Raw genomic sequence first — 12,404 nt, 5'->3', positions numbered from 1 at the left:
TTATATAATTAGCAGATATAGGTCACATTCATACTGCAGTAAAAGATGCTGGTGTTTTTGCAATCCTGAAACAAAGCAAAGGAAGACCACACTGCAACATTAATTTTTGATTAATATCTTTAATTGAACATACAATTTTTTTAAAAAAAAGAACATTTTCCATTAGAGCCTCCCCAAATAAAAAACAAAATATGAATCCGCTCCACAAGATGGAGATAGCGGCTGCTTTCAGTAAGCTTTAAAATGAAAAATAAACCCACAAGCAGGTTCAGAAACTCCAGTAAATAACCCTTACTGTCTGGATTAAACTGGCAGAAAAAGAAATGGTGACAGAAACAGGACATGTGAGGCTTCCAGGCTCTGATCAAACCTAAATCCATGAAGAAACAAACAAGCTGCTCCAGGTTCAGGTCGTTTCTGATGACACCGTCTATGTACAAGAGGTTAAAAAGGATCAGAAGAATCCACCGGACAAAGCAAGTTGTTCAAATATCAAATACAAACCCTTGTTTTCTTGTAAATATGCAGTTCGAGCTGTTGGATCCCAGACACCAAGGGTCGACGGACTCCTGGAGAAAATAATCGTTGAGGCTGCAGATCTAAAGAAAAAACGGCTCCAGTGCTACTTTTCTCCCACAGTTTAGAGCTCAAAACATTTCTACTTAACGATGGATCAGAGGACACTTAAAAATGGCGATAAACTTAGTCGATCAAAAAAACGGCACAAAATTTGCTGAAAACTGAGTAAAAATACAGGGTTATTCAAGAAGAATGAATGGATTTTCAATATTTTAATCAGGAAAAGCAACAGAAAACTCCAGCCGAGTCAGAAGCGTTCTACTCACAATCTACTTTTATTTCCTCTAATAAGTGTTCAATGTGGCCTCCACCTGCAGCATCAGTGGATCAGAGAATTCCTCCCAGACGTGTATCGGCAAATCTGAGCTTACCACTGATGTCATTTGATGTCTTTAAACATCAAATAAAAGTTGAGTCGACTGGAGTTTTGTTGCTTTTCCTTATTAAAATACTGAAAATCGGTTCATTTTTGAACAATCCTGTACAATAAAGACAACTTCTTCAACAAACTAAACTGCTCGGCTCGTGCCACAAACCTAAATATTACCGATCAGGCTGAAAGTTTGGAACTTACACTACCTCAACTCTAAAGACTTCAGAACTAGGACCATGAGAATAATTGTGTTTTTCTGGAGGCAGCTGACGGCTCCAGAGAACATCATCTGACCAACACGTTCAGACGGCTGCAGGAGAAAAGTAAGTCAGGGAGCAGAAGCCGGTTATTAAACACTGCTCTATGTACAGCACGAGGACCAAACCGTCCTCCACTAATCCTGAGAGGCCGATCTGGACCGTGAGCGGGACCTGGAGCGGGACTTGGAGCGGGAGGCCGAGCGCTTCTCCCTGGACTTGGACCGGCGTTCGTCCTCCTGAGGAGACGGGGAGCGGGAGGCCGACTTGGCCGCTCGCTCCTCCTTCCCGTTCTCCATCGGGGAGGCTGAGCGGCTGTGAGACTTCTTGTCGCCGCACATCTCCTTCGACCGGCTGCGGGAATCTCGCTCCGACTTCACCTTGGAACGGCTCTTGGAGCGGGACTTGGACTTCCGCTCGGCCGAACCGGACCCGGACTTGCGAGAGTGGGAACGAGATTTAGATTTGCCGGAGCGAGATCGGGACCTGCGGTTGCGGGAGCGGGATTTGCTGTCTCCCGACTTGGAGCGAGACTTCCTTCCAGACCTGGAGCGGGAATGGTCACGTCTCTTGTTGCTATGAGAACGAGACCTGCAAGCAACATAAAGGAATTATGGTCAGATTCAAAGAGTAAATGAAATGTGGCACTCAATAAACAACCTCTAAACTGTATTTGTCCCATACTTTAGATAGTATAGACAAATGTACACATAAAACGGAACTAAAACAAAACTACAATTCCAACATATGTAGGAAACACAAGATATATAAAGTACAGTGAGGAAGTAATGAGATCAAATAAAAAACTGTAAAATTTAACAAATATTGGCAGGAGAAAAGCAGCATTATTAACCCTCCTGTTGTCCTCATTTACGGGCACCAAAAAAATATAGTTTCCTTGTCTGAAAAAAATCCAAAAATTCAGCAAAAAATTCCACAAATTTCTGGAAATTTGCAAAACCTTCAGGAAGAAAATTTCAATAATTCCTTAAAAGTTTCCCTTAAAAGTTTTATTTTAAAAAAAAAAATCCCCCAAATATGGCAAGAAAATTCTTGTAAATATTTTCAAAAAAATGAGCAAAAATCTTCCAAAAAATCCTAAAAATATCTAAAGTGATTCCATATATATCAGTAAAACTTCTAATATTTTCTTTAAGAACATTCACAAAAAAATCTACCAAAATCCATCGAATTTCTCTGTTCTTAAACATTTCTTTGAACATTTCATTTTTTCCCACCAAAAAATGTTCAAAGATTTCCCAAAAATGTTGAAAATATGGACATCAGAAGTTTCACTGTGAAAATATTTTTTTTTTTCACATTTTCAAACTTTAAAACGGGTCAGTTTGCCCCGCAGGACGACACGAGGGTTAAAGTAACGCTGTGTGTTGTTGCTTTGAGTTCAGAAGTCTGATGGATTCTCAGCCTGTGTCTGCATTTTAAAGATCTGAGTCTCCTGACTGATGGCAGCAGGGCTAGGGTTAGACTCCAGTCTCCATTTCATTCAACCTTTTGTTCTAAATTCCATCCATCCTCACCTGGAGTGGGATCTAGAGCGGCTCCTGGAGCTTCTGCGGCTTCTGCTGCGAGAACGGCGGTGACTACGAGACCTGAGGAAGACGGCAACAAAGTCAGTAACAGAACTACAGTGGTTCCCCCACAACAGACGAAAATCCACAAAGTAGCGACCATATTTATTGTATTATTTCTATATATTTTAACCCTCCTGTCGTCCTGTGGGTCAAATTGACCCATTTTAAAGTTTGAAAATGTGGAAAAAATATAGTTTCACAGTGAAACTTCTCATGTCCACATTTTTAACATTTCTGGGAAATCTTTGAACATTTTTTAGTGGAAAAAAAGAAATGTTAAAAATGTTTCTTAAGAACATTCACAAAAAAAATCAACCAAAATCCAGTGAATTTCGCTGGATTTTGGTTGATTTTTATGTGAATGTTCTTAAAGAAAATATTAGAAGTTTTACTGATATATATGTTATCATTTTAGGTATTTTTAGGGTTTTTTTGGAAGATTTTTTTTTCAGACAAGGAAACAATAATTTTTGGTGTCCATAAATGAGGACAACAGGACGGTTAATGCAGAACACTAACTTATTTTTATGATGTATTTTGCAACTAGTTTTTAAATGATATTCCTCTATGTTAATGTTTGTTGATTTTATATGTAGTGTCTTGAAAAGTGCTATACAAATAAAATGTATTTATTGTTATGTGAAATGGACAAGATGCTAAACGTTGCTATACAGGAGACAGAAGACACTGATGTGACGGTCGCTGAGCCAATCAGAGCCCTGCACATTTTATGTCCATTAAAAATTCTTTGAATTAATATTTTTTATATCTTTTTCATATTGTTTTCAATTTTTAGGCTAGAAAATGCTTATTTACCTTAAAAACTGTTGCGCTGCAATGCATCATGGGAGTTCAGGGTGTCGGGGGTTTAAATGTCATTGATGTGGTTTATGTCAGTGTTAGTAGTGTTTTGTGTTTTTGGGGTTTAGTCAGTGTAGTTAGTTTGGTTAATTATCATGTTGTCAGGACCGTGAGTGTGTTTGATCACTTCCTGCCACATTTTATATAATACTGCTGTCTATGCGCGTCAAAATAAAAGCATCAGCCAGTTGCAGAGCGTATAAAAGGCAGATACCTGTTCTCCAGCGCCGTTCTTCAACGCAGCTCGCCACAATAATAAACATATAAAAGGACCTATATCCTGCAAAATCCCCCGATATCAAATGCAATTTAAAAATCTGCGATGCAGTCAGATGCGAAAACTGAACGAGGTACCACTGTACTAGTCTGTTACCAGCAATCAAAGCTTGTGTTGTCCACAGTTAAACGGTAAAACCACGTCCTCACCTGGAGCGACTGCCAGAGTAGGACTTCCGTCTGCGAGGTCGGTCCTCCACCAGGCGAATCTTCCGTCCGTTGATGTCGGTCCCATCCAGCTTGTCCAGAGCCCTCTTCATGTCAGAGTGAGAGCGGAACTCGATCACTCCCTCGTTGGTGCGTTCCTTGTGAGCGTCTGCGTAGGTCACCTCTCCTGCCTGACGCATGAAGTCCTGACGGACGCAGGAAGAGGTGGTGAGAATTTACAGAATAGAACAGAATAGAATGTGCTTTATTGTCATTATACAGGGTACAATGAGGCTGGAGAGCTTCTGCTTTTCAGTGCAAACATAGTGCAAGATGAAAGTCCTAAAAAATCCTAAAAGTAGCACAAGAGATAAGATAATCCTTCATTACTCCCCACGTCGGGAAATTTCCAGGGTTACAGCAGCACTAACCATCTGTAGTCATAATAATTATAACAATAATATGTACAACAGTCTATTTACAAATATACAATATAAAAGTCACAAATAAATATTTTTTTTAAAAATGTGAGAATCATGAAGAAAAATAATGTATTGCACTGTAAAAAAAAAAGTGTGTTGAACACTCTGGTATGATGATTTCACTTTGTTGAACCAGTTAACCCTCATCCATACACTCGGAGTCCAGCTGGAACCCAGTAGTATTTCATCTGTTCCACATTTCTGTACCTCTCCATATCCTCTCAATGTATATTTTCCTAAAACATGTGTCGTCTATAGATACAAATATGAAAGAAACAATGAAATTACTATTGATGATTACAAATGCGTGTTGCTTACAGTATTAGTGTAAGAACTCCTGAATGAAATGAAACTGCAACTGAAGCAGTCATCATAAGAGCAACACCACACAAATACACATAAATAAAAGATGCACAGTCTGGCTGGGGTCTCCATGGACCCCAAATGATTTTTCTATATTTACACCACAAACCTGGCTGGAATCCAATAAGGTTTGGTTTATGTGATGGCAGCTATGTAGGTGACAACTACCTAAAGGGACTGAAAAATCCAACTTGTAAATAGGAAAATATGACAACTTATGGGCCCCAGGTGTACTGATGAGGGTTAAGTGCTGTAAATTATCATTCATGATGCTGCCGAATAGGGCTGCAACTAACGAATCGCCTGAGCACGATACGTCATCAAAAGCAGAAGTGGACGCTGCATCATGCATAATATATGCATATACTATATATGCACGATGCAGCGCAGATGTCCATCTGTGCTCCGCTCAGACAGTGATTTCTGTTGCATTGCACGCTCACTTCTGCTTTTGATGACATATCGTGCTCAGACGATTCATCTTGAGTTGCAGCCCTTCTGCCGAGGAACAAAAATGATCCGTGTTCTTGTGTCTACCTTGAGGTCCTGCCAGCTGCAGCGGCTGGACAAGTTCTCCACGATGAGGCGATACTCTGTACGGACTGGAGGTCCATACTTGTCCCGGCCAGAGCGGCTCCGGCTGCTGTAACCGCTACCTTTAAAAACAACAGCACAGGAAGAAAGTCAGAAACAACTAAACTGACCGAGACAGAAAATATTTATTGGCCTGGGCTATTAAATTAACACAAGGCAGTGATAATCCAGATCTAAGTCCAAGGGGGTTTAAATTTGAATCATGAAAGGAGTCCCTCTGATCCCATTTTCAAACACAAAGCTTCAGATAAGGATCTACAGGCCACTGCACAGGCTCTTTATAGTTTGGACTGTTCAACATTTTGAAGTTGTTCTCTGCTGCAAAGAACACCACTGCATCTGTTTCCGGCAATACAAAGCCTGTCTTACTCCAGTGCGTCACACTGTGACGCTTTAGCTGCATAAACAAATGGACAGTGATGTTCTTTCAAGACCTCTGAACCCTGCAACACAGACAGACAGGAGGCATCCACATAGGTAGCGGTCAAGGACATTGTTCCATCAAATTGAGTAAAGAGGGGCGTAAAGAATACACCAAATTGATTTTTGTTACTTTACCGGGTGTCAGTGTGAAATTTTCTTTTCCAGTTTTTGCACTTACAACATTTGTTTAGATTGTAAGTTGTTTACTTAGAGCCGATCCACTTATGTTTGCTGTCAACATAGAAACCAATGGCAATCCTCACCATCACCCCTGGTCTATTGGCAAAAGGCTGCTGTCATCATGGCTTCCGGTTAGGTCAGCCAAGGATCAAGGGGGGGGCATAGGTCACACACACATTGTAAGGTGAAAGCCAAGGCCAAACGGGACAGGCAGTCATCTTAGCCAGTCATCTTTAGCCTCAATGGACTCTCAGCCTCAGCCCGCAACTGGACTCTTTCAAATTGAAACATCAAGGACTTTTGTTAATGTTGAATAAAAAGATATATACCAGAGTTAAAAATACACATTTCACATGAAAATGTTAGTCTAGTCGTAATGATTCAGCCTAAACTACACCAACTGAGTTTGTAGCAATCATGATTAGCTTTTTTTCCTGTAGTGCAGATATAAAAATAATTTAGAATTTCACACCTTCTTCACACATGGCTTACCAAAGTAACACCTAACATCCAGAATAATCTAAACCAGGGGTGTCCAACATGTGGCCCGCCGGCCAAAAGCGGTCCTCCAGAGGGTCCAATCCGGCCCCTCAAAGTGGAAAAATTCCAGAGAAGACATTAACTGCAGATTGTAAATTAGTAAAACTATAAATTTAAAATCATTTCTAGACCATGACAAGTTGTTTGGATCAGAAAGTAAAATACTAGACTGTTCATTGTTCTTGTTGTTTTGTGTCTTATTTTTGTAATATTTTGTCTTGTTTTTTGTCTGACTTTTGTCGTTTGTCTGATGTTTGTTGTTTTGTTTCTCGTTTTTGTAGTTTTGCATTTCCTTTTTGTCTCGGGTGTGCTTTTTTGTCTTACTGTCATGTGTTTCGCTTTATTCATCATTTTGTGTATCATTTCTGTCATTTTGTTTCACGGTTTTGTCATTTTTTTGTCTCGTTTGTCCATTATTTTGTCACTTTGTAACTTTTGTCTAATTTTTTGTTTTGTTTTGTGTCATTTTTCTCATTTTGTGTCTCATTTTTGTCATATTGTCTTGTTTTTGCTGTTTTGTCTTTTTTGGCTGACTTGTCTGTCTCATGTTTTTGTCATTTTGTGTTCCTTTTTGTCTTGCTTGTGTATTGTCTTATTTTTTCTCATTTTGTGTTTTGCTTTATTAGTTGTTTTGTGTGTCGGTTTGTGATGTTTGTGTCATTTGACCATTTTTTTGTCGCTTTGTAACTTTTTTGCCGAATTTTTAGTCTCCTTTTTGTTTCGACGTCTCATTTTTTGCCGCTTCTGTCATTTTGTCTTGCTTTATTTGTTCTTTTGGGCATCGTTTTTGTCATTTAGTGTTTTTTTTGTCTCGCATATGTCGTTTGTCCATTTTTTTGTCACTTTGTAACTTTTTTGTCTCCTTTTTGTTTTGTTTCGTGTCATGTCTCATTTTTTTGTTATTTTGTGTCTTGTTATTGTAATATTTTGTGCTGTTTTTGATGGGGGTTGTTTGTCTGACTTTTGGCGTTTTGATCATAACCTCTACTGTTCAGTTCCAGAAAGCTGTGATTATAATCAGGAGTTGTGGTCATTTATAGGTTATTATGCTGTGGTTTTACTGGTCCAGTCCACTGGAGAGCAGTTTGGGCTGAATGTGGAACCTGGACTAAGATGAGTTTGACACCCCTGGAGTAGACATTTCCAATGGCTCTGACTTGAAGATTGTTGCTCCTTGCCGGCAGTGAACCACAGACCAACCACCTGTGGCCTCTTTCACTCATGAGGAGCAAAAACCTGCAGGTCGCCAACCCTTGGTGGTTGAAACTGAGAACAACTGTTAGACGGGATGAGCTTGAACCCACAAAACAAAAACTAAAAATGAAAAAAAAAAAACATGTGAAACTGAATTCCCTGAATCATAAAAATGCAAATGAGTCCTTGATGGATATGCATTTACCCATGTGGTGAAGTTACTGCACATTATAATAAATAAAACTATGAGAATAACAGCTCTGGATTATAATCTCCATCTATCAAAGGTTGCATGCACTCTGAGCCGTAATAAAACGTGTCGCCACGTGACTCGTTAACATGGAATTTAAGTCTCCTGGCTATAAACCGTGACGGTGTAACGCAAAACCAAACGGCCACCTGAGCTTCTGTAAACTTATGTGGCGAGTGTTCAGCTAGGAGACACTAGAACAGCTGTCTGTGCAGTCCACATCGACACCTCACCCCAGGGGGAAGGGGAAGAGAGGGTATCTTGTAAGAGACTGCACTTACTGCGCCCACCACCCCAGTAACCCCCACCGTAGCCGTCTCGGTCTCGCCGCGGCCCCCGGGCATGTTCGACGATCACCCGCTCCCCACACAGCTCCTTCCCGTTCAGCTCATACACGGCGTCGTCGGCGTCCCGGTTGTCCTCGAACTCCACGAACCCGTAACTGCAGAGAAGAGAGACAGATTAGGCGTTAAATATACTTTAATTAATGAATGAAATGCCATCTTCAAATGCATTCTGAAATCACAACAGCTATAGTATATTGACTGCTTTTTAGCACTCAAGACTAGAGGAAGAAGAGGGGAAAAAAAGCACACTGAAAATGTCAATTTTTAAATCATTTTGAACCATTTGAGCACATTCAAACAATTTTTTTGTCCCTTTAGACAATTATTGGGTAATTTTAATACCTCTTGAGTCAGAATGGACACATTTAAGTTGTTTTGGACACATTGTGAGTCAGATTTTGCCATTGTAAGTCATTTGTATGTCATTTTGTGCCATTTTTACTGTTATTGAGATATATTTTTGAGCATTTTTGAGTTTTTGTCATAATGAGCATGTTTTCAATCATCCTGAACAGTATTGAGTCACTTTGAACTTTATTCTACATCATTCTGAGACTATTCGAGCATGTTAAAACCATTTTCTGTTGTCTTTTTAGACATTTGAGTCATTTTCAATACATTTTGAGTCACAATGGACAATTTTTAGTTGTTTTGGACAAATTGAGAGTCAGTCTATGTCATTTTAAGTCCTTTGAACGTCATTTTGCACCATTTTTAACCACTGAGATATATTTTTTAAACTTTTTTTCAGTTTTTGTCATTTTGAATCATCCTAATCAGTTCTTCAGTCACTTTGAACTATATTTTGCTTCATTCTGATAATATTTTTTTAACTATTTGAGTACGTTTAAACCATTTTTGTCCTTTTAGACATTTATAGAGTCATTTTCAGTAAATGCATATGGGATTAGTACATACGTTCAGTGTGAGAGCCTACTGGGAGACAGAGACTAAGCTCCCTGCAGTTTGTTGTTTCACTCAATACTAATTAGCAGGTTGGAGCCAGTGGAGTCGTACTTTTGACTGTTGTGAGCAAAAAGTTGCTAAAACCGTCTGATGGATCAGATTTAATACAAAAAATATATCGTAAACAAAATTATATGGAAACATTTTTCTTTTGGAATTTGTTTTAATTGGTAATAAACATCTCAGTTCCAAAACATTTGAATTTGGAGTTGGTTGAATCACGCGCAGTTCAACACGGTTCTTCCAGTTAGCTACCGTTAGCTTAGCCCAGGCTAACACAAAGACGCCATGTTGACCACGCGACGTTAGCCACACGAGCACGAACTAAGTTGAGGGAACAGGCGGCATTTTTATTTTAGCTACCAATACACAAGCGAAAGAGTTAGAAACTACAGTTTACTAGGCGACTTGACGGATAAAATCGACAAAATCTGTGTAAAAGCGTCAAACGTCGCCGTGCAGGCGGTGACGTCGTTCACATGAGCGGGTAACGCTAAAAGCTAAACTAGCAGATGTTAGAATTTCCAGCGAACACTCACCCGTTTTTCAAATCAATTTCCAGGAGTTTCCCATATCCGCTGAAAAACCGCTGAATGTCCTTTTCGCGGACATGATAGCCCAGTCGTCCGATGTAAACTCGAGGCATGGTTTCTCAGCCGACGTTGTTCTCGACGGTTCTCCGTTACTAGCCGGACGCTGCAGCTGTTTAGCGCTGAGAGCTTCTCTGCCAACAAGATCTTGGCGGCTGCGCCAAACCAGCCAATCGGCGTGAAGCTCCCGGCGGAATCAGCCAATCAGCGTCAGGCTAATAGCTCTGGTATTGAATTTCAAATTAAAAGCTTTTAATTTTTTTCCCCCACATGCCGCAGGAAAGTATGGAAGCCCGTTTCCGCATTTGAAAAAATAAAGTCACACGCTATCTCATATTTATGAGACAGAAAGTCATAATAAGGAGATATTGTCACAATGATGAGATAGCAAATCATAATTATGAGATATTAAGTCATAATTATGAGATAGCATGTGACTTTTTCAAGTGGTGGAAACGGGCTTCCATAGGAAACTAAGTAAATATGTGATGGGGTTTATAATCGTTGAGATGGATTTAAAATTCTTAAATGTCAGTATCTCAATAATATAAAAAGGCTTTGAAATATACTGTACCATAAGCATCTATGAAAAAATATAACCTCCAAAACACTTTAAAGCCAGTCATTTTGTTTCCCTGAATCAATTCAAAAACTTGATGAAGGAAAATGTAATTCATGTAACTGCTTTTCCTGATGTTTTTTTTTCATTCTTTTGCTTGTGTTTGAACCTGTTTCAATATTTGTTATTTATAGAAGTGTATCTGAATTGTCTTAATTGTTTTTATAAACTATGAACATTTTACATTCTCTGAAATGGGGACCTGTCTTGGCCAGGTCTCCCTCGGAAAAGAGATTTTTAATCTCAAGGGACTTCCTGGTAAAATAAAAGGTTAAATAAACAAATAAAAATATATGAAGTGTTGATGAATGGAAACAGACCTTTTGCAGCAGCAGCACTTGATCGGCCAAATCTTCTCAAGTTGCAATCAATTAATTAAAAAAAAAAAAAAAAAACATTAACAAGAGCTCTAGTGTGACAACATGAATGGAAGCACAGAGAAAGTGGTGGAGAGAGAGAGTAGAATATTTTATTTTTGTAAAAACCAGGTTTTAAAATGATTCCAGCCAGACTTTCTTATCCACATTCCTCTCAAACTAGAACAGAACCAAACATGTCCAGAAGCACTGGACTGAAACTCATATCCTGGATAGACGGTGGTTTAAATTTCTTTAATTGCACAGGAAATAATGACCTGTAGGAGAGCGACCTGAGGAGCCTGCTCAGAAGCTGTTTGTTTAGGGGGACTGGGATTTTCAATTTTTTTCAATTCAATTTTATTTATATAGCGCCAATTACAGTCAAATTGTCTCGAGACGCTTTACAGAACCCATATGCCTGACCCCCAGAGCAAGCCAAAAGGCGACAGTGGCAAGGAAAACACCCTTTTAACAGGGAAAAAAACCTCGAGCAGAACCCGGCTCTAATGTGGGGGGACCCATCTGCCTGCTGGCCGGGCGGGTTGAGAGGGACAGAAGAGGTAGAAAGGTAGAGATAGAGGGATAGAAGTAGAGGGGTAGAGGTAGAGATAGAGGGATACAGATAGAGGGGTAGAGATAGAGAGGTGGGGGGGGTGGGACACAAGGACCATAAAACACAGCCACACATCTGAAGCATCCAGCATCCAGCTCTGGGACCAGGGACACTCGGAGAAAGGACACAGAAAGAAACAGAGTGAATGTAATGCAATAATGGTATATGTAGTAAATACATAGGTAGTTAGAGAAGGGCTCAGTGCATCAAGAGAGGTTCCCCAGCAGCCTAGGCCTATAGCAGCATAACTAGGGGCAAACTAAAGGGACGTCAAGAGGGGAAGTCAGTTGTGCAAATGAAAACACCAGCATACCCCGTCAGGGTCCCCCAGTCAGCCCTAACTATAAGCTTTGTCGAAAAGGAAGGTTTTAAGCCTGGTCTTAAAAATAGAGAGGGTGTCCGCCTCCCGAACCCAAACTGGGAGCTGATTCCACAGGAGAGGTGCCTGATAACTGAAGGCTCTGCCTCCCATTCTACTTTTAGAGATTCTAGGAACAACAAGTAAGCCTGCAGTTTGAGAGCGAAGAGTTCTGCTAGGATAATATGGTACTATCAGGTCTTTAAGATATGATGGAGATTGGTTGTTAAGAGCTTTATATGTCAGAAGAAGGATTTTGAATTCTATTCTAGATTTAACAGGAAGCCAATGAAGAGAAACCAATATAGGAGAAATATGATCTCTCTTGCTAACTCCCGTCAGTACTCTGGCTGCAGCATTTTGGATCAGCTGTAGATGTTTCAGAGAGCTATTGGGACAACCTGATAATAAGGAATTACAGTAGTCAAGCCTAGAAGTAAC

General features: G+C 39.9%; 1 protein-coding gene across 2 annotated transcripts; it reads right to left on the bottom strand.

Annotated features, from left to right (window-relative positions):
* Positions 1 to 99: 99 nt before the first annotated feature.
* Positions 100 to 10,146, bottom strand: LOC111577677 (serine/arginine-rich splicing factor 6-like). Of its 2 annotated transcripts, none has more exons than XM_023284057.3 (6): positions 9,964 to 10,146; positions 8,393 to 8,553; positions 5,468 to 5,586; positions 4,089 to 4,291; positions 2,748 to 2,819; positions 100 to 1,800 (listed from the first exon to the last, which is right to left on the bottom strand). In XM_023284057.3, exons 1-6 carry the CDS (start codon positions 10,068 to 10,070, stop codon positions 1,347 to 1,349), a joined length of 1,116 nt encoding a protein of 371 aa, XP_023139825.1. In that variant the 5' UTR covers positions 10,071 to 10,146; the 3' UTR covers positions 100 to 1,346. The 2 variants fall into 2 exon arrangements, with proteins under 2 accessions (XP_023139825.1, XP_023139834.1); XM_023284066.3 differs by having other exon boundaries at positions 8,420 to 8,553; positions 9,964 to 10,145.
* Between the last annotated feature and the right edge of the window lie 2,258 nt (positions 10,147 to 12,404).

The sequence above is a fragment of the Amphiprion ocellaris genome, chromosome 8 (genome assembly GCF_022539595.1).
Source record: "Amphiprion ocellaris isolate individual 3 ecotype Okinawa chromosome 8, ASM2253959v1, whole genome shotgun sequence".
Classification (NCBI taxonomy): domain Eukaryota; kingdom Metazoa; phylum Chordata; class Actinopteri; family Pomacentridae; genus Amphiprion; species Amphiprion ocellaris.
This window is presented reverse-complemented; position numbering and strand designations above follow the sequence as displayed.